The 20,451-nt window shown below is 41.6% G+C and overlaps 1 protein-coding gene across 1 annotated transcript in view; it reads right to left on the bottom strand.

Annotated features, from left to right (window-relative positions):
* Positions 1-6,934: 6,934 nt before the first annotated feature.
* The window catches only part of LOC130294940 (vomeronasal type-2 receptor 26-like), a 29,651-nt gene continuing 16,134 nt past the window's right edge, over positions 6,935-20,451 (bottom strand). Inside the window, exons 4-7 of the mRNA XM_056545095.1 lie at positions 19,115-20,098; positions 11,239-11,460; positions 9,972-10,095; positions 6,935-7,833 (exon numbers count right to left, since the gene is read on the bottom strand). Of these exons, the coding sequence (XP_056401070.1) occupies positions 6,935-7,833; positions 9,972-10,095; positions 11,239-11,460; positions 19,115-20,098 (2,229 nt within the window). The remainder of the gene's footprint in view (positions 7,834-9,971; positions 10,096-11,238; positions 11,461-19,114; positions 20,099-20,451) is intronic.

The following is a 20,451-nucleotide window of genomic DNA, read 5'->3' as shown; positions in this document are numbered from 1 at the left end:
CCAGAAACCAAGTATCCTAGGAAAGGAAGAGATTGACATTCAAACAGACATTTCTCCATTTTGGCATAAAGTTTATTGTCTCGAAGTCTCTGAAGAACCATGCGGACATGCTGGCGGTGTTCCTCTAAGTTGGCAGAAAAAATCAGAATATCGTCCAGATACACAACAACACAGGAATATAAGAGATCACGAAAAATTTCATTAACAAAGTCTTGGAAGACGGCAGGGGCGTTGCACAGGCCAAAGGGCATGACCAGATACTCAAAGTGTCCATCTCTAGTGTTAAATGCAGTTTTCCATTCGTCCCCCTCCCTGATGCGGATGAGATTATAAGCACCTCTTAAGTCCAGTTTGGTAAAGATGTGGGCACCTTGAAGGCGATCAAAGAGTTCTGAGATAAGAGGTAGGGGGTAGCGGTTCTTTACCGTGATTTTATTAAGTCCGCGGTAATCAATGCAAGGACGTAGGGAGCCATCTTTTTTGGACACAAAGAAAAATCCAGCTCCGGCAGGAGAGGAGGATTTGTGGATAAACCCCTTTTTTAAATTTTCCTGGATGTATTCAGACATAGCAAGAGTCTCTGGGGCGGACAGAGGATAAATTCTGCCCCGGGGTGGAGTAGTGCCCGGGAGGAGGTCAATAGGACAGTCAAAAGGCCTGTGAGGGGGTAAAGTCTCAGCTTGCTTTTTGCTAAATACGTCAGCATAGTCCATATAAGCCTTAGGGAGACCGGTTACAGGGGGAACCACAGGGTCACGGCAGGGAGTATTGGGAACCGGTTTAAGACAGTCCTTGAAACAAGAAGTACCCCAGCTCTTGATCTCTCCTGTGGACCAATCAAGGGTTGGGGAATGGCGTTGAAGCCACGGTAGTCCAAGGAGAATTTCGGAAGTGCAATTGGAGAGGACCAAAAACTCAATTTTTTCGTGATGAGGTCCGATGCACATTAGGAGGGGTTCCGTGCGGTAACGCACGGCACAGTCCAATCTTTCATTGTTAACACAATTGATGTAGAGGGGTCTGGCGAGACTGGTCACTGGGATGTTGAACCTGTTGATGAGAGAGGCCAAAATAAAATTTCCTGCAGATCCGGAATCCAAGAAGGCCTTAGTAGAGAAGGAGAAGGTAGAGGCAGATATCCGCACAGGCACAGTAAGGCGTGGAGAAGCAGAGTTGACATCAAGAACTGTCTCACCTTTGTGCGGAGTCAGCGTACGTCTTTCCAGGCGGGGAGGACGGATAGGACAATCCTTCAGGAAGTGTTCGGTACCGGCACAGTACAGGCAAAGATTCTCCATGCGGCGTCGTGTCCTCTCTTGAGGTGTCAAGCGAGACCGGTCAACTTGCATAGCCTCCACGGCGGAAGGCACAGGAACGGATTGCAGAGGACCAGAGGAGAGAGGAGCCGGGGAGAAAAAACGCCTCGTGCGAACAAAGTCCATATCCTGGCGGAGCTCCTGACGCCTTTCGGAAAAACGCATGTCAATGCGAGTGGCAAGATGAATGAGTTCATGCAGGTTAGCAGGAATTTCTCGTGCGGCCAGAACATCTTTAATGTTGCTGGATAGGCCTTTTTTAAAGGTCGCGCAGAGGGCCTCATTATTCCAGGATAATTCGGAAGCAAGAGTACGGAATTGGATGGCGTACTCGCCAACGGAAGAATTACCCTGGACCAGGTTCAGCAGGGCAGTCTCAGCAGAAGAGGCTCGGGCAGGTTCCTCAAAGACACTTCGAATTTCTGAGAAGAAGGAGTGTACAGAGGCAGTGACGGGGTCATTGCGGTCCCAGAGCGGTGTGGCCCATGACAGAGCTTTCCCAGACAGAAGGCTGACTACGAAAGCCACCTTAGACCTTTCAGTAGGAAACTGGTCCGACATCATCTCCAAGTGCAGGGAACATTGTGAAAGAAAGCCACGGCAAAACTTAGAGTCCCCATCAAATTTATCCGGCAAGGAAAGTCGTAGGCCGGAAGCGGCCACTCGCTGCGGAGGAGGTGCAGGATCTGGCGGAGGAGATGATTGCTGAAGCTGTGGTAGTAGCTGCTGTAGCATCACGGTCAGTTGAGACAGCTGGTGGCCTTGTTGCGCTATCTGTTGCGACTGCTGGGCGACCACCGTGGTGAGGTCGGCGACAACTGGCAGAGGAACTTCAGCGGGATCCATGGCCGGATCTACTGTCACGATTCGGCTGGCAGGAGGTGGATCCTCTGTGCCAGAGAGGGATTGGCGTGGACCGTGCTAGTGGACCGGTTCTAAGCTGCTACTGGTTTTCACCAGAGCCCGCCGCAAAGCGGGATGGTCTTGCAGCGGCGGTAGCAACCAGGTCGTATCCACTAGCAACGGCTCAACCTCTCTGACTGCTGAAGATAGGCGCGGTACAAGGGAGTAGACAAGAGCAAGGTCGGACGTAGCAGAAGGTCGGGGCAGGCAGCAAGGATCGTAGTCAGGGGCAACGGCAGGAGGTCTGGAACACAGGCTAGGAACACACTGGGAAACGCTTTCACTGGCACGATGGCAACAAGATCCGGCGAGGGAGTGCAGGGGAAGTGAGGTATACATAGGGAGTGCACAGGTGAACACACTAATTAGAACAACTGCGCCAATCAGTGGCGCAGTGGCCCTTTAAATCGCAGAGACCCGGCGCGCGAGCGCCCTAGGGAGCGGGGCCGCGCGCGCCGGGACAGGACCGACGGAGAGCGAGTCAGGTACGGGAGCCGGGGTGCGCATCGCGAGCGGGCGCCACCCGCATCGCGAATCGCATCCCGGCTGGAGGCGGTATCGCAGCGCACCCGGTCAGTGGATCCGACCGTGGCGCTGCAGTAGCGAGGATGTGGCGAGCGCTCCGGGGAGGAGCGGGGACCCGGAGCGCTCGGCGTAACAATAGTCACCCCAAGGAGAACTCATCTTTCCACAAAAATGTGGAGAGACTGACCTTTGTGAAGATGAATCAGGCATGGATAAGCCAGGATTTCCAGCCACCAATGCCTGATGCATCAGAGTAGATTAACCATGGTGCCACATCAACACTTCACTAATATGGATAGCAATTCATGGACTTAAGCTCACTGGTCCATACAACTGTCACTCTTCTGTACAGAGAGTTCTGGGTAAACATGTGACCCAAGGACCTCCAAAGGTCCTCCAACTTACCATAGAGGAATGAACATGGTCACATAACCGAAGGTCCTTCGACACTACAAAGGCAATTAGACTAATATACACATTACTAAATATACACATATAAACATTATAGAATTAGAGTAGGAGGAGGCGACTAGGGACTGTCCCACCTGGGGAACCCTACCTGAACGTAGTAACTCTGACTTTGGGGACCACCACACAGGGTACGGTATGCAATACGGTACCGGGACACCAAATTACAATAAAATGGTACAAATGTGGGGGATAGAGAGGGGAGAAACAACAAGGATGGTAAACAAATGAAATATATTATGGATGGCAAGAGTGTACTGACAGTGTCATAATTTCATAGTCAGCCAATGATAATCCAAACAAAGATAAATTAATAAAAACTAAGATGTAGGGTTGGTTTGGTGGGGGGTGTTAGGATACAAAGGGGGGGGGGGGCAGTGTGGTCTCTTAGTGAATGAATTATAAGTATATTTAATGTGTACAATATTTTTGGATTATAGAAGATGAACAAGGATAGATTAGAATAAAGTAGCCCTCTCCTTTAGATCTAAAACCTAGTAAAAAAAACACCATGGACCCAAAGGGCAGACACAGAAATGGAGAAACAATTGATATGAATTTAACAGGAACCTTAAGATCAAGGCTCATAATGAAGAGAAAAGCATCTGTATTTTGTCCATAGAGTCCATATCTTCAGAAACTTGTGGTGGGCTCTATGCTCTATGCTCCCGATAAGCTATTTCCTATAGCATGTCACAACCAGAGAAGAGAACAGAGGTAAAGTGAAGGGAACACTATACAATTCAACAATGATTATGTATGGATAAAAGTGAAGGGGTAGTGTAAAAGTCCCGGTATAGATCTCCAGAAATGCTTTACGTAAAAAGATACGGTTTGTATGTAGCTATTGGCATGATACGGACCGTGGCTGGCATCTGAGCCTCCCTGCTGCAGACCCCAGATGAGGGACCCCAATCGAGAGACGACCCCATCCCAAAGGATACAGATCGTGTGAGTGCTCCGTTTCTATATTTTCGTTTATAGTATATTTCCCATAGTTTATAACTCTGGTCAACATTTGCGACCCATGCAAGTTGAAATTTTGGATCTGATTGCCCAAAATGCAATGTGATCACTGCCTGCCGATCAGTTGTTATGGCAGCCAGGGGCTTGTAACTGCCATGTTACAGCCTGCCAAAGGAAGTCATATAAAATAGATCTCTGAAATGACAGTTTACTGCAATATATATATATATATATATATATATATATATATATATATATACTCGAGTATAAGCCGAGGCCCCTCCAATTCCCCCCCAAAAACCTAGGAAAACCTATTGACTCTAGTATAAGCCTAGGGTGGGAAATACATCATCCCACCCCCATGTCATCATCCATCATCCCCCCCCGTCATCACCCCCCTGTCATCATCCCGCCCCCTCTGTCATCATCCCCACCCCCCCCGTCATCATACAGACCCCTCATCCCCCTGTTATCATCCAGACACCCCTCATCCCTCATCACCTATATCTTTGTGCTGGCAGTGTGCTGCTGCATTCTTCTGTTGCTGTATATCTAGCCTAGTAGAGTGCACCTGTAGGCCAGGTCCATATAATAGTTTGGTATCAACTAAAGTGCTGGCTGACTTATTCTTTGTCTGTCTTGTACATACGGGGGAGTGGCTACCTCCATGTTGGCCTTACACTCCACCCACCTCTATCAGGTGTGTATATAAGGTGTCTTGGATGTTCCAGACCCTGCCATGCTTACTGAACTGTTCACACAGAGGCATATTCACAGTGTAGGGTTCGTCCCAATGAGGCCACCTTATCGCGGTGGTACGGTCCAAGCTATTTGACCGCCGGCGGAGACAAATCTGCGAGCTAAGTGCCTCACTATTTCATAGTTTCACATTTGCATCTATTACACCATAGTTGTATAGCTCTCCATGTTTTAACTGCATGTTCATGTTTCACCTATATCCTTGTGCTGGCAGTGTGCTGCTGCATTCTTCTGTTGCTATATATATATATATATATATATATATATATATATATATATATATATAAAAGCCGACCTGAATATAAGCCGAGGCCCCTCCAATTTCCCCCCAAAAACCTAGGAAAACCTATTGACTCGAGTATAAGCCTAGGGTGGGAAATACATTATCCCACCCCCATGTCATCATCCATCATCCCCCCCATCATCATCCCCCTGTCATCATCCCGCCCCCTCTGTCATCATCCCGACCCCCCCGTCATCATACAGACCCCTCATCCCCCCTGTCATCATCCAGACACCCCTCATCCCCCTCTTTCATCATCCAGACACTCTTCATCCCCCCTGTCATCATCCAGACACCCTCATTCCCCCCTTTAATCATCCAGACCCCCCTCTCTTTTTCTCTACTCACCTCCCCAGTTGTAGCTCTTTCAGTCCTTCCCTAGCAGCTGTCCATCATTGCCCATCTACGCTGCAGGGACCGTCCGACTTCCAGTGGGGGAGGATGAGCCGGTCCGGGCTGTCCATCTTGACCAGGAGGCCCTGTGCTGCAGCATCAATGCAGAGTCACTAGTCCGGGGCTGGCCCGCAGTGGAGAAGAGGGCCTCCAGGTCAAGTTGGATGGCCTGGACCGGCTCACCCTACCCACTAGAAGTGCATCGTAGATAGGCGATGATGGACGGCCCGGTCCATCCCCCTGCTGAAAAACTCGGCTTATACTCGAGTATATACGGTGTGTGTGTGTGTATATATATATATATATATATATATATATATATATATTCAAAGGATAAGTTGGCCAGCACTATTGATTCCAAACTATTATATGGACCAGGTGCAAGCTGCTGGGCTAAATATACAGCAACACAAGAATACAGCAGCACACTGCTAGCTCAAAGATATAGATAAAACATGAGTATATAGATACAACATGAACAGCTACACAGCTATGGTGCAATAAATGGAAACATAAAATTATGAAGTCATGAAATAGTGAGTACTTAGCTTGCAATTTGGGTCCAAGCTATTTGGCCGCCAAATTGCACGCTAAGTACCTCACTATTTCATAACTTCATAATGTTGTAAACTATACTAGCAAAGTGAACTGAGGAAGGCTATTAAAAAGTACAATTTTTCTAGTAAATATACATACCCGCATTTGGCTTTGTTGATATCCGCATTTGGCTCTCTTAAAATGTGAAATGAGAAAAAATAAAACTTAAAAAAAAAAATCTGTTTCCTGGAGAAGCAAATTTAGACATGAGATGTGAGGATTGAGAATGAAAGGTGAGAATAAAAATATAAATAAAGATAATTGGCAAAACAAGGAAATAAGGAACAGACACAGGGAACAGAACCCAAAATAATCATTGATGACCTGATTGAGCATGTCCTATTTCAAAATATGCTAAGGTGTACTGTGGGCACTTAGACATTCTGAGATTAGCTGGTGACTGGTTCATCTTCCTTCACGTAACGTCCCCTATTTATAAAACATGGCTGGGTCATTGTATCAATAAAGAACATTCTTCCTTTTGTTTGAACTCCATTCCCCATAGTATGTAATCTCTCGCGAGCAGTGCCCTCACTCCTCCTGTGTGAATATTTAGTGGGTAATACTAGTATTATGTCTGAAACTTGTCTTTATTTGTATCCCCAAAATTGTAAAGTGTTGCGGAATCTGTTGGCACTGTATAAATATTATTAATATTATTACGTCTAACATCTCTAAATATTAATATTAAAACAAAATTAAACATTTACATTGTATTTAATTGTTAAGCTTTTATTGTAATATCATGTATCCTGTTGTCTTCAGGTTTAAGTACAATAGTTTTACATTTGGGTAAAAATATAAAGCATAATAATGCCCCATTGGAGGATAAAACAGCAAAAATCTCTACAGCCACCATATATTTTCCTTTTGTGCAGAGATAGGTTGGGATGAAGGACATCCAGACAATACAGAACACCAGCATACTCAGAGTAATATGCTGGGCCTCGTTAAAAATGTCTGGAAGCTTCCTAGATATAAATGCAATAACAAAGCTAAAAACTGCTAAAATCCCAATATATGAGACTGCAACATAGAAAGCAACAATGGAGCCTTCATTACATTGTACTATGATTGTCCCTGAAATAGTCTTAGTATTAAGTTCAACGAATGGAGGAAAACAGATCAGCCATGTCACACATATTATGAATTCCCCCAAAGAGCACAGAATGACCAGTCCAGTGGGTATTCTGGATCCTACACATTTTCTTAATTTGCTGCCAGGTTTTGTAGCATTGAATGCAATGAGAACAGTTGTCGTTTTGCCCAGAACTGAAGAAACGGCAACAGCAAAGACAAACCCAAAAGAAGTTTGTCTCATGAGGCAGGTCAGTTCTCTGGGATGTCCAATAAATAAGAACGAGAGAAGGAAAGATATCATCAAAGACACCAGGAGAACATAGCTGAGGTTACGATTGTTGGCTCTGACCAGAGGAGTGTTCCTGTGTTTAACAAAAACCCAGAGCACTGATGAAGTCATTCCAAAGAAGATGGTGGCAATGGTGGCCAATGACCTTCCTAACTCTTCCTCATAGGATAGGAAATGTAGAGGACGCTTAATACATTTATCTCTAGTTGGATTGGACCATTGATCATCAGGACAGATTTGACAGATTTCTCTAGCTAAAAGGAAACAAGGTTACATGAAAGAGAACAATGCTTCATATTAGGTGCAAAACCCTCACTATATATGTTTAATGCTGATGTATCCTTAATTCATGACTAGAGATGAGCGAGCTTAGCCCAGCAAGATGTTACAGTAAACCACCTGATTTGCTGTTTACTGTGACAAAAGAGTTAAAGGGGTACTCCGGTGGAATTTTTTTTTTTTTAAATCACTTTTTGTAAATCACTTCTATTAAAAAATCTTAATCCTTCCTGTACTTATTATCTGCTGAATAATACAGAGGAAATAATTTTCTTTTTGGAACACAGTGCTCTCTGCTGACATCTCTGTTCATTTTAGGAACCGAACACTTTTTAAAAGTTTGTCGAGCCCGGTAGACTACAAGCACAAAACGTGAATAGAGCTGTACTTACTACACCTCCTTCCAGGTTTTAAGCTTATTTTTGTTTAGCACTGTCTCTAATGACATCATTGCTAGAGGCGTGGATACACAAGAAGAGGGCAGGACCAGCGATGAGGTGGTAAGTATAACGCTATTCATTGTATACATTATACAGCCATCTAAATAGATTTTATATATATATATATATATATATATATATATATATATATATATAGAATGTATGTGTCATGTCTGTCTTGGTTGTGTGTGAACAGTTTTATGTTCCCCCATCAGGAAATAGTTAAAGCCTTTGGCTTGCTAGCCAATATCTCCTAGGGTATGTCTATTTGAAGTTAGCCATGTCTAGACTCTGGACTGGTGATTTCAGATTTCAGTTTGACTTCCTCATGTCTTGCTGCTAAGATGCTGGACATGCTACTAGGAGCCTTTGGTGAAATATCCCTTGTTTGAGCTTTTAATCTACTATCTCTGCTTTAGCATGCACCTTGTATGTTCTGGTTTTAGCCGTGGTTATGTGGCATGCTCTTAGTAGATTTTAAGCAGTGTTTGTATAGTCGGTTTTAGGATTTGTATATCCTTTCTGTTATGTATCTGTTCACACTGTGTTTTCTCTTATATCCATTTTCTGTGTTATCGCTCCATGGGGACATTCCTGTGTCTACTGGAGGCTCTGATCTAGATATCCCTGTTTCCTGTCCATGGGGACCCCGTGTCTACTGGATGTCTACTGGATGTGATTCCTGTCTTGTGTTCAGTCTGAACAGTGTTCTATAATTATATCCTTTTGTATCTGTTTTTCTGAGTTGTATCTAGGTATCCCTGTTACCTGTCCATGGGGACTCCGTGTCTACTGGAGGTTTTCTGAGGGATTGCGATTCCTGTCTTGTGTTCAGTGTGAACAGTGTTCTTTAATCATATCCTGTTGTATCTGTTTTCTGAGTTGTAACTAGGCATCCCTGTTACCTATCCATGGGGACTCCGTGTCTACTGGAGGTTTTCTTAGGGATTGCGATTATTCCTATTTAGCGATAGATCCCTGTTACCGGTCCATGGGGACTTTGTGTCTACTGGAGGTTCTGGGGGATTATGCTATATTCCTGTCTGTTCCTGGAGTCTGTTTAGACTCATTCGTTTTCCTGTCTGGTGTTTTGAACTCTATTTGTTCTTTCTTCTGCATTTTGTACATGCACTGATCTTAGAGTACATGATCACTTAGCTAGTGTTTTTCTCTGTGCTTTACCATTGGTCTATAGTGTTCCCTGTGCTGCTCACTGATCTGTGTCCTCTGAACTTAATCTGTTGTAGAGTTCTATATTCCTGTTATGTTTCTGGTTTGTGATCGACTGTATTTTAGTATGTGTTTTTATGCCCCTGCACTTTAGCTCAGGGAAGGACCGGCGCCCACTTGTCAATCCAACGTTTAGGGTGGATGGGCAAGTCAGTTTCGGGCTCACTCTCACTGTCCCCCTGGTCGGTCTCCTACAGTATGTATGTAGAATATAATGTATTCTTTCCTCCCTCCCCCCAGGAGTTAATTAGTGCTCACTAGTGCTAGATAACTCCTTCCTTTCTGGCCTGAGCTGTAATCGCGGCTGTCAGCTGTGGCACAGCTCAGCCTTGACATGAACCGAACCTGGCGATGTTTGAAAGTTCAGCAAGTCGCAGAAAGTTCAAACCGAATCTGGGTTCAGGGGGTTCTGCTTGCTTAACTCTATTCATGAAGATATGTACCTGTTCCATTAGATATTTCTCCATCTTTGCACAATACACAGCCAAAGCAACATGCCAGTTTACCCTTCTTCATAGATTTCCAATAGCCTGGGGAGCAAGGATAACTGCACAAAGATTGTGGAGTCTGAGGAGAAAATGGTAAATATGAGTATTTACTTTAGGAGGATATATCTTGATGTACAACTCTATTATGCAGAGAGACTTGGACACTGCATTAGAAAAGTGGAAGTGTCTATTTCAACAAAGCTAAGGAGTGTGTCCTTTAATCTGTTAAAAGCAATAACTTTATTAGAAAACTATTAAAACTAAATAAATAATTTCCTGATTGAGACAGGCTAAAAACACGTCAGTCAGATACATTTTTCTTAGCATAGTTTTTAATAATATTCTAATATAGAGTTACTGTTTTCAACAGACTGCAGGACAACACCGGTATCATTGTGGGAAAGACTAGAGACAGTGTTGGATTGCATGGAGGAACAAATATTGTAAATTGGCCAATATCAATTGGGCAAACTCTTTCACCCTCCTGTTTATTCAAGGTTTCGCAGCTGACAATGCATATCACCGAAAAAGCCAAGCCATGAGGTAGAAAGAACTGCCTGTAAAGCTCAGTGACAGTATTGTGTGTAGGCAGAGATCTGTAAAAGGGTATAACTAAATGTCTCCGGCATTAAAAGTTCACAAGAGCACAATGGCCTCAATTATTGTTAAATAAAAGAAGTTTGGAACAGCCAGGACTCTTCCTTGATCTGGCTGCCCACCATTCATCAGGGGACAAGACCCTTTGTATGAGAGTGACCAAGAACTCAATGGCTATTCTTTGTAATGCAACATGGGTGTGGATGTACTGTGCTACAAGTGGCAGCCGGCCACTGACACTAAAATTGACAAAACTGAAACTAAAAGTGTGTCAAATGCCGAAATGCTGATATAGGTGTTTATTTAGAAAGTATATACAGAGTCCAATGCAAAAGGCAACGGCAAATCCACTAAACAGGCAGGAGTCAGAAGACAGACAGGCAGGTTACAGAGACCTTGCAGAGCAGGATGAACCAGGACACATGGTACGGTGGTGGTTGCCAACCAGCAGCGTTACACTCTTGCTGAGCGCCTTAGATCCTGTGTATAAATGGGGGTAAACTTCCAGAAGGCAAACTATCATAGTAGCAATACCTTTAAATGAATCCATGTATAACATATAAACATATAAAAAAAAAAAAAAAAAAAACAACAGGAAAAAGGTCAAATCAAATCTTTTTTCTACCTTATTGAAATATGGATTCCAGAAAATTCCACTATTGTTGATTTGAAGCTTGTCTGAAGCATAGGGCATCCAGTTGCCAACAGTCTCTTTTGTTACTTTATTATCTTTATCTGCTATCAGGTTTAATATATCGAAGCGTCCATCTATATATCCTTTTTCATTGAAAAAAATGTCTACACCAGAAGATGATTTCAGACTCACGAGTTTTAAATACCGGTTAAGCTTTGAGAAAACAATAAAACACATATTGGTACTAAAACTACCTAAAGTTACCTGAAATAAAATTACATATAGAGGTATAGCACCTCCTAAAAGCAATGGTTTGTTTGGTTTTTCACATCATAGAAGATAATTCTATAATACTAATTCATTAGAGTTAAGCAAACTTTTGCAAAAGAGCAGTTTGCCAGATTCTTAGAAATTTTTAAGTTGGGCTCACAATGAAGCAAACCCAAAATGCAAAGTCTTAAACCTTGTCTATAACACCAAGAGCTGTAAAAATCTGTGTAAAGCTTTGTTCACACGGCAGAAATTCTTCTATTTTGCTCAAATTCCTTTCTACAAAACTTTCTGCAGAATGTTTGCAGAAACTGTATGTCAAAACACAGAATCTTGATGAAAGTGAAAGCCCGATTGAGTTTAACCCCTTAAAGGGGTACTCCGGCGCTAAGACATCTTATCCCCTATCCAAAGGATAGGGGATAAGATGCCTGATCGCGGGGGTCCCGACGCTGGGGACCCCCGTGATCTTCACGTCACACCCCGTCAGAATCAGCCCCTGGAGCGTGCTCGCTCCGGGTCTGATTACTGGCGATCACGGGGACGGAGCATAGTGACGTCACGGCTCCGCCCTTGTGTGATGTCACGCTCCGCCCCCTCAATGCAAGCCTATGGAGGGGGCGTGACGTCACACGAGGAGGAGCCGTGACATCAATATGCTCCGTCCACGTGATCGCCAGTAATCAGACCTGGAGTGAGCATGCTCTGGGGGCTGATTCTAACAGGGTGCGGCATGGAAGATACGGCAGGACCCCCGCGATCAGGCATCTTATCCCCTATACTTTGGATAGGGGATAAGATGTCTTAGCGCCGGAGTACCCCTTAAGTACGATGTTTTTTTCCACTTTTGCACTTTAGTTTTTTCCTCCTCACCTTCTAGAAATCATAACACTTTCAATTTTCCACCTAAAGACCCATATGAAGGCTTTTTTTTGTTTTGCATCACTGCATGAACTCGAACCTCAAATGAAACCTCATTAATCTGTTTATGTACAGTAAACTAGGGATAGTTCATGCACCCCTAGCTTACTGTAATAGAGTCCCCAGGCCGAGCCCACTGTGCCCAACCCTGGGAATATTTCCCCCATTACTAGTCGTCAAGCCAAATGTTGATCCCCAAGGAGTTTCCCTGGCAGAAGAGAAATGTGGTTGACTTGTATGCCAAATCTTGGCTCACTGTGTGCCAGAATTGGTGTAAACTCTGCCCAGGACTACATCTGGACTACATTAGATCAAGAACCAAAGAAAGAAGATTTTTTATGCCTAACTTAATAAAAGAGGTTAATGATGGTCCTCTGGTGCTCTTTATTTCGATAAAGTTTTGTGTTTTTATTTTTTTTTTCTTGGTGTGTGTGTCTTTTTTTTCCCTATGCACTTTTTGGCTTAGTTGGTAAAGCCATCTCAAAGACCTCCGTGCTGGCCATGGGACGATCTGCTAATAGGGCCAACCTCAGATAGCCTCTACTAGCAGAGCACCAATGTAACTGATCAATGTTTTTCTAACAATCGCTTATAAAACTCTCCTAGGGGGATTTAAAAAATAAATAAAAAACCTCTTCATCTATTGTACACATCAGTTACTCACAAACCATTTGCATACACATAGCCTCCAGATTGCTTTTCCTTTATTTTCCTTATTAAGAGGCATTTTGCCAGGTTTTTCTTCTTCAGATACCTAGGTTGTTACTACCCCTTGGCACTACTGGAGTTGCCTCGGCAGCCCTATTGAATGTAAAGTTGTTCTCTAATCTTCTTAACCCCTTAAGGACGCAGGACGTAAATGTACGTCCTGGTGAGGTGGTACTTAACGCACCAGGACGTACATTTACGTCCTAAGCATAACCGCGGGCATCGGAGCGATGCCCGTGTCATGCGCGGCTGATCCCAGCTGCTGATCGCAGCCAGGGACCCGCCGGCAATGGCCGACGCCCGCGATCTCGCGGGCGTCCGCCATTAACCCCTCAGGTGCCGGGATCAATACAGATCCCGGCATCTGCGGCAGTTCGCGATTAAAATGAACGATCGGATCGCCCGCAGCGCTGCTGCGGGGATCCGATCATTCATAACGCCGCACGGAGGTCCCCTCTCCTTCCTCCGTGCGGCTCCCGGCGTCTCCTGCTCTGGTCTGTGATCGAGCAGACCAGAGCAGGAGATGACCGATAATACTGATCTGTTCTATGTCCTATACATAGAACAGATCAGTATTAGCAATCATGGTATTGCTATGAATAGTCCCCTATGGGGACTATTCAAGTGTAAAAAAAATGTAAAAAAATGTAAAAGTAAAAGTAAAAAAAATCCCCTCCCCCAATAAAAAAGTAAAACGTCCGTTTTTTCCTATTTTACCCCCAAAAAGCGTAAAAAACATTTTTTATAGACATATTTGGTATCGCCGCGTGCGTAAATGTCCGAACTATTAAAATAAAATGTTAATGATCCCGTACGGTGAACGGCGTGAACGAAAAAAAATAAAAAAAAGTCCAAAATTCCTACTTTTTTAATACATTTTATTAAAAAAAAATTATAAAAAATCTATTAAAAGTTTTTTATATGCAAATGTGGTATCAAAAAAAAGTACAGATCATGGCGCAAAAAATGAGCCCCCATACCGCCGCTTATACGGAAAAATAAAAAAGTTATAGGTCATCAAAATAAAGGGATTATAAACGTACTAATTTGGTTAAAAAGTTTGTGATTTTTTTTAAGCGCAACAATAATATAAAAGTATATAATAATGGGTATCATTTTAATCGTATTGACCCTCAGAATAAAGAACACACGTCATTTTTACCATAAATTGTACGGCGTGAAAACAAAACCTTCCAAAATTAGCAAAATTGCGTTTTTCGTTTTAATTTCCCCACAAAAATAGTGTTTTTTGGTTGCGCCATACATTTTATGATATAATGAGTGATGTCATTACAAAGGACAACTGGTCGCGCAAAAAACAAGCCCTCATACTAGTCTGTGGATGAAAATATAAAAGAGTTATGATTTTTAGAAGGCGAGGAGGAAAAAATGAAAACGTAAAAATTAAATTGTCTGAGTCCTTAAGGCCAAAATGGGCTGAGTCCTTAAGGGGTTAAAGAGAATTATTTCACTATGATAAGCTTGTTCTTTATATTTTATGTGTATTCTACGCTAGAGCGATTTTTGGAAAAAAAAATTAATTAGTAATGCATTTTAATAATGCGTTTAATAAAGTGTGTGTGTGTTTCACTTTTTTTCTCTTTTTTTAAATTTTTTTTAGGTAGTACTATTACTCCCAACATGGAACAGCCTGTTCCATGATGGGAGTAGTAGTACCTGTGCTAATAGACAGATCACTCTGGGTGTCACTCCTGATGATGTTCTGTATAATGTAAAGATGTGGGCGGCTTTCTCGCATCTAAAAAGGATGATTGCATCGGGTGTCAGGAGTGACACCTGCTGTGATCTGTCCCTAACTGCAGGTACTACTCCTCCCAACATGGAGCACACTCTTCTCCATGCTGGGAGATGTAGTACCTGCATTAATAGACAGATCGCAGCGGGTGTCACTTCTAACACCCGATGCAATCGTCCTGTATAAAGTATAGATGTGTCCGGCCGCTCGTCTCTGGTCCCACTATAGTATTATGATATGCCATATTTATACCTATTATTCATATTTCCTGCAGAGAGCTGTGATTGGCTGGAACCAACTGGTCAATCACAGCTCTCTGCCGGAAATATGAATAAGTGATGTGAATTCTATTCACATCACTGGCTGGCCGGAGTATAATGCAGAGATGCAGAGCAAGTGCAGGAGAAAGCCAATCCATCTCTGCAATAGAAAGAACAATCGCATTGGGTGTCAGGAGTGACATCCAGGGTTATCTGTCTATTAATACAGGTACTAGAAAAATAGTGACTGTACAGGGAACCTTAAAATTTAGCTTTCATTATGCTAGTATGAAAATAGCAATAATGTGCCAAAATAATGAAAAAATAGCAAAAAACCTTAAAAAATATTCAGATTAGGTCGCCATCAGATTGCTGTCGTTCATTTATAGCAGTACATCCATTTTAGGATACCAAATTCTATGGATGCTTCACTTATAGAATATGTAAGGCTCAGCATAAGTTCATACCTTAAAGGGATTATCCACCATAAAGTGATTTTAGTATGTACCTGGCAGACAGTAATGGACATGCTAAGGAAGGATCTGCGCTTGTCTTGGGGCTAAATGGCTATGTTGTGAGATTACCATAACACTGTGCCTAGCTTTTTGTGAACTGGCATTTCCTTTTTGAGTTTTTTTCCTTGCCTAAAAGTCGAAAAATTAATTTTTCCTCCCTCCCACACATCAACCACCCCACCCATTGAAACATAAATGAGCTGCATCCATTCAAAAGACCTGTGGTTTTCAATCAGGGTGCCTACAGCTGTTGCATTAGTTGCAGATTGATCTCTCTCCCACCAAGCAATCGCTCCCCCCATTGAAGCAGACAGGCTCCCTGTCATCAGCTGACTAGTGAGGTGAGGTCTCGGCCTCTTTGCAACCTGGGAAAAAATCAGACAACAGACATTTTGTATGCTGTTAAAAATAAATAGTGGGGTGAAAATCACAGAAGAATTGTGAGAAAACTGGTACAACAGGTACAGACACTATATTATGAACTACACTAACTTTATAGCCCCTGTAGCATAGTCAAATAAAAAAAAATCCTGGAATACCCCTTTAAGCATCACCACTTAGCTTGGGGATCCGTTACTGTTGCATAATATCCAGATTCATCCCTATGGAGAAGCTTTTCTACAGTTGGCAAGAAATCATTTGCACAGGATGCACTGTAATAGTCCTACTGTAAATACATCAAGTGTATATCTTCAGGCACCATTTACTATAGATGATGATGCTTAGATACAATTCACACTGATATTGCGTTTTCTATTAATTACTCATGCTAGGTAATTCGGTTCACGGATTCCAAGTGCAATCCACACTACCAATGTGTTGATTATTGCAATGACCACAGCATACATTACCGACACAGTTTACACTGATATAGTGTTTCCAATTATATGGTGATATTATGCTATTTATGTTCACAACTTATAGAAGTAGTACACACTGCCGAGATATTACCGCAATATACACTCATGATATAGTTCACAGTCTGTGCTTAGTGTAGCATGTACTTGGAGCATGATACACACTGATATTGCATTTAAATAAGATGGCCACAGCTTATATATTTTGAACATGATTTACAATGACATGGCATTTCCAATTCTAAGCTGATGTTGTGTATTTTTATTGTTATTCACCCACTCAAGACAAAATTCACACTGCTGCTCTGTCAGTGCTTTCAATCACAACAGTATATACTCCGCCCATATAAATTGATTCCTGTTTAACATTCCCTTTTTTATTTTGTCTTTCAATTTTTGGGAGTGGGCAGGGACCAGAAAATTCAGCGCTCAATATTAAAAATGAACGAGCAGTGAATTTCATAATTCATTTTTTTCTAGTTTTCATTCTAAATCATTTTTTATTTTATTTTTTTACATTTGTTTTAGCCCCATTTATTTTATTTTATTTTTTTGGGCATTTAGATGTTCTGCCAAGAATAATTGTAGGGGTCAGAGATAAGCCGAGGACAGGGAAATCAGTAATATGTATAGTACAGTAGGGAAAAAAAAAGGCTGACTTTCCCTAATTTACCAAAAATCCATAAATTTACAGAGGTCTTCGATCAGAAATCTGACCAGAACCTCTGTAAATTTATGGATTTTTGGTAAATTAGGGATACTCAGCCTTTTTTTTGCCTACTGTATTGTACATATTACTGATGTTTCTGTCCACGTCTCGTCTCTGACCCCGGCAATAATTCATGGCAGCACATCTAAATGCCCAACATTTTTTTTTTTTTTATAAATGGGGCTAAAAAAGTAAAGTGAAAATAAAAAAAATTATGATTTAGAACAAAAACTAGAAAAAAAATTAGGAAATGCACTCCTCACTCATTTTTAATATTGAGCGCTGAATTTTCTGGTCTCTGCCCACTCCGAAAATTGAAAGAAAAAAAAAAGTTAATGTTAATTTTTAAACAGGGATCAATTTATGTGGGTGGGCAGGGACCTAAAAATTTAGCCGACAATAATAAAAAGGTAGAAAGGGGCCATTTAAATGTAAAAATAATATATTTTTTATAATTATTACAATTTTTTTTATTAGTAATGTATTTTAATATTGTGTTTAATAAAGTGTGTGTGTTTTACTTTTTTCTCTACTGTATGTTTTTACATTTTTTAGGTAGTACTACTACTCCCAGCATGGAACAGACTGTTCCATGATGGGAGCTGTAGTACCTGTACTAATAGACAGATTGCCCCAGGTGTCACTCCTGACACCTGATGTGATTGTCCTTTCTTTTGCAGAGATGGAGCGGCTTTCTCCTGCGCTCGCATCACTGCACTATACTCTGGCTGGCCCGTGATGTGAATAGAATTCACATCACTTATTCATATTTCCCACTGAGAGCTGTGATTGGCCAGTAGTGTTGAGCGGCATAGGCCATATTCGAATTCGCGAATATTCGCGAATATATGGACGAATATTCGTCATATATTCGCGAATATTCGCATATTCGTTATATTCCCGTTTTATTTTCGCATATGCGAACATTCGCGTATGCGAAAACTATCATATGTGCATATTAGCATATACAAAATTAACATACGCGAAAATTCGCATATGTGAAAATTCGCATGTGCTAATTTTCGCATATGCTAATATTCGCATATGCGAATTTTCGCGCGCCAGTCTCACACAGTAGTATTAGAGCCTTCTTTACACCACACAAGCTGGAAGCAGAGAGGGATGATCACTGTGATGTGTACTGTGAAAAAAAAAAAAAAAAAAAAAAAAAAAAACGAATATTCGTAATTACGAATATATAGCGCTATATTCGCGAAATTCGCGAATTCGCGAATATGCGATATTCGCGAATAATATTCGAATTGCGAATATTCGTGAGCAACACTATTGGCCAGATGGTTCTAGCCACTCACAGCTTTCTGTGGGAAATATGAATAATAGGCATATATACGGCATATACTCATACTACAGTGGGACCAGAGAAGAGCGGCCGCCCATATCTATACATTATTCAGGACGATCGCATCGGTGTCAGAAGTGACACCCGCTGTGATCTGTCTATAAATGCAGGTACTACAGCTCCCAACAATGAGAAGAGTGTGCTCCATGTTGGGATAGATCACAGCAGGTGTCTCTCCTGACACCCGCTGCAATCGTCGTATCTATTGCAGAGATGCAAGCGCAGGAGAAAAGCCACTCGCATTTATACATTATACAGGACGATCACAGGGGTGTCGATAATGAAGAAATTTGTTATTTTGAATCAAGTCGAAGATTGGATTCGGTCCGAGTCAAATTTTTCAAGAAAATCGACTTGGTCCGATTCAATTCGCTCATCTCTATTCTACTCTTATGTTGGCAATTGTTATTGCTACAAAATAAATGAAATCTATTGACAACCAACATAAAAATGTATAAAATGTTAAATGTAGAATAATGTTTCAACTTGAATATATGTTGCATAATGTTACTTTTGGTATTTTAGCCATATTCTCATTGTGTACTGTTACACTACATTGGACAGCTTTATTAATGATGGTTACATACAAATGGTAAAACAACTTCTTGTGGACGGTTTTATTTTTTTCCGTAGTAATTTTTCGTTCTTTTGGTTTCAGTTTTTTGGTACAGGCATGAACAGAAATGTCACTAACTTTCAATTTCAACTCAGACATCTGGCTTGTTGGAGATTGTTTTAGTTGTTGTTTCTCTAAATTTACATGATGCAAAGCTTCAGAAATGAATCGAACGGCATTAAAAATGGCGTACGAATATCGATACGTAGTTGCCCCATCTTCAGACAAGAGATTTTTCCACAAATTATCAGCTTCCAAATTTTTCTTCAAGCCTGAATTTTCATAGCCATCCATACACCCAAGACTAAACATCCAAAATGATTTTACAAAGTCATTATCTGGCATATTCACATATGTTGACCGATACAAAAAATGTGTAAATCCTGGTATTTTTCCTTTTTCAATTGTTATTACTAAAGAACCATTAAATTTAATAAGAAAATTAGGAAATTTAACATTGAAATAGTGATCCATTCCTATTGTTGTGATCCAGACTTTCCCAATAACCCTATAAGAGCTAGTTTGCAAAACTGAAACAAAGAAACTGTCCGTGCAGTATAAAATAATGACCTTCACAGATGACTTCTCAATTGTTTGTACAACTTTATATGTACTCTTTGCATGATGAGAAGGATCTTTTAAAATGAATGTCATGAAGTCAACACAAATCCCATGCTCGCCCATTTGTTTTTTCAGCTCTAAAGCTGCCTGTTGATTCCTGTTTTCATCCGTTGTTATGATTCCAACCCATGTCCACTCAAAATGGAGCAGAAGCTGAACGATGGCGCGAAACTGAGACAACTCACTTGGAACAGTTTGGTAAAGCAATGGAAAGTTTTCACTGTCACCAAAGGTACAAGTAAATGCTCCGTAGCTTATCTGCAAGTAAAAAAAGCGATTTAAATCTTTTCAATTTTGAAATTTTAATACAGTAAAGCGGTGGTTAAATGAACCCCTTAAGGACAATGGACGTAAATGTACATCCTGATGTGATAGGACATTAATGTCCTGTACATGACTTGAGCACCAGAGCGATGCTCCCATCATGCACGGCAGGGTCCGGCTGTTATTAGCAGCCAGTGACCCGCCGGTAATGCCGGACATCAGCGATCACTCTAAAGTAGTGCTGCAATGCCATTGTTCTGTGTGTGTGTATATATCTATATATATATATATATATATATATATATATATATATATATATATAAAACTCAACGTGTGTGTGTGTGTGT

The sequence above is a fragment of the Hyla sarda genome, chromosome 11 (genome assembly GCF_029499605.1).
Source record: "Hyla sarda isolate aHylSar1 chromosome 11, aHylSar1.hap1, whole genome shotgun sequence".
In the NCBI taxonomy this organism is placed as follows: Eukaryota; Metazoa; Chordata; class Amphibia; order Anura; family Hylidae; genus Hyla; species Hyla sarda.
Note: the sequence above shows the minus strand (reverse complement) of the source record. Positions and strands in the feature narration are given on the sequence as shown.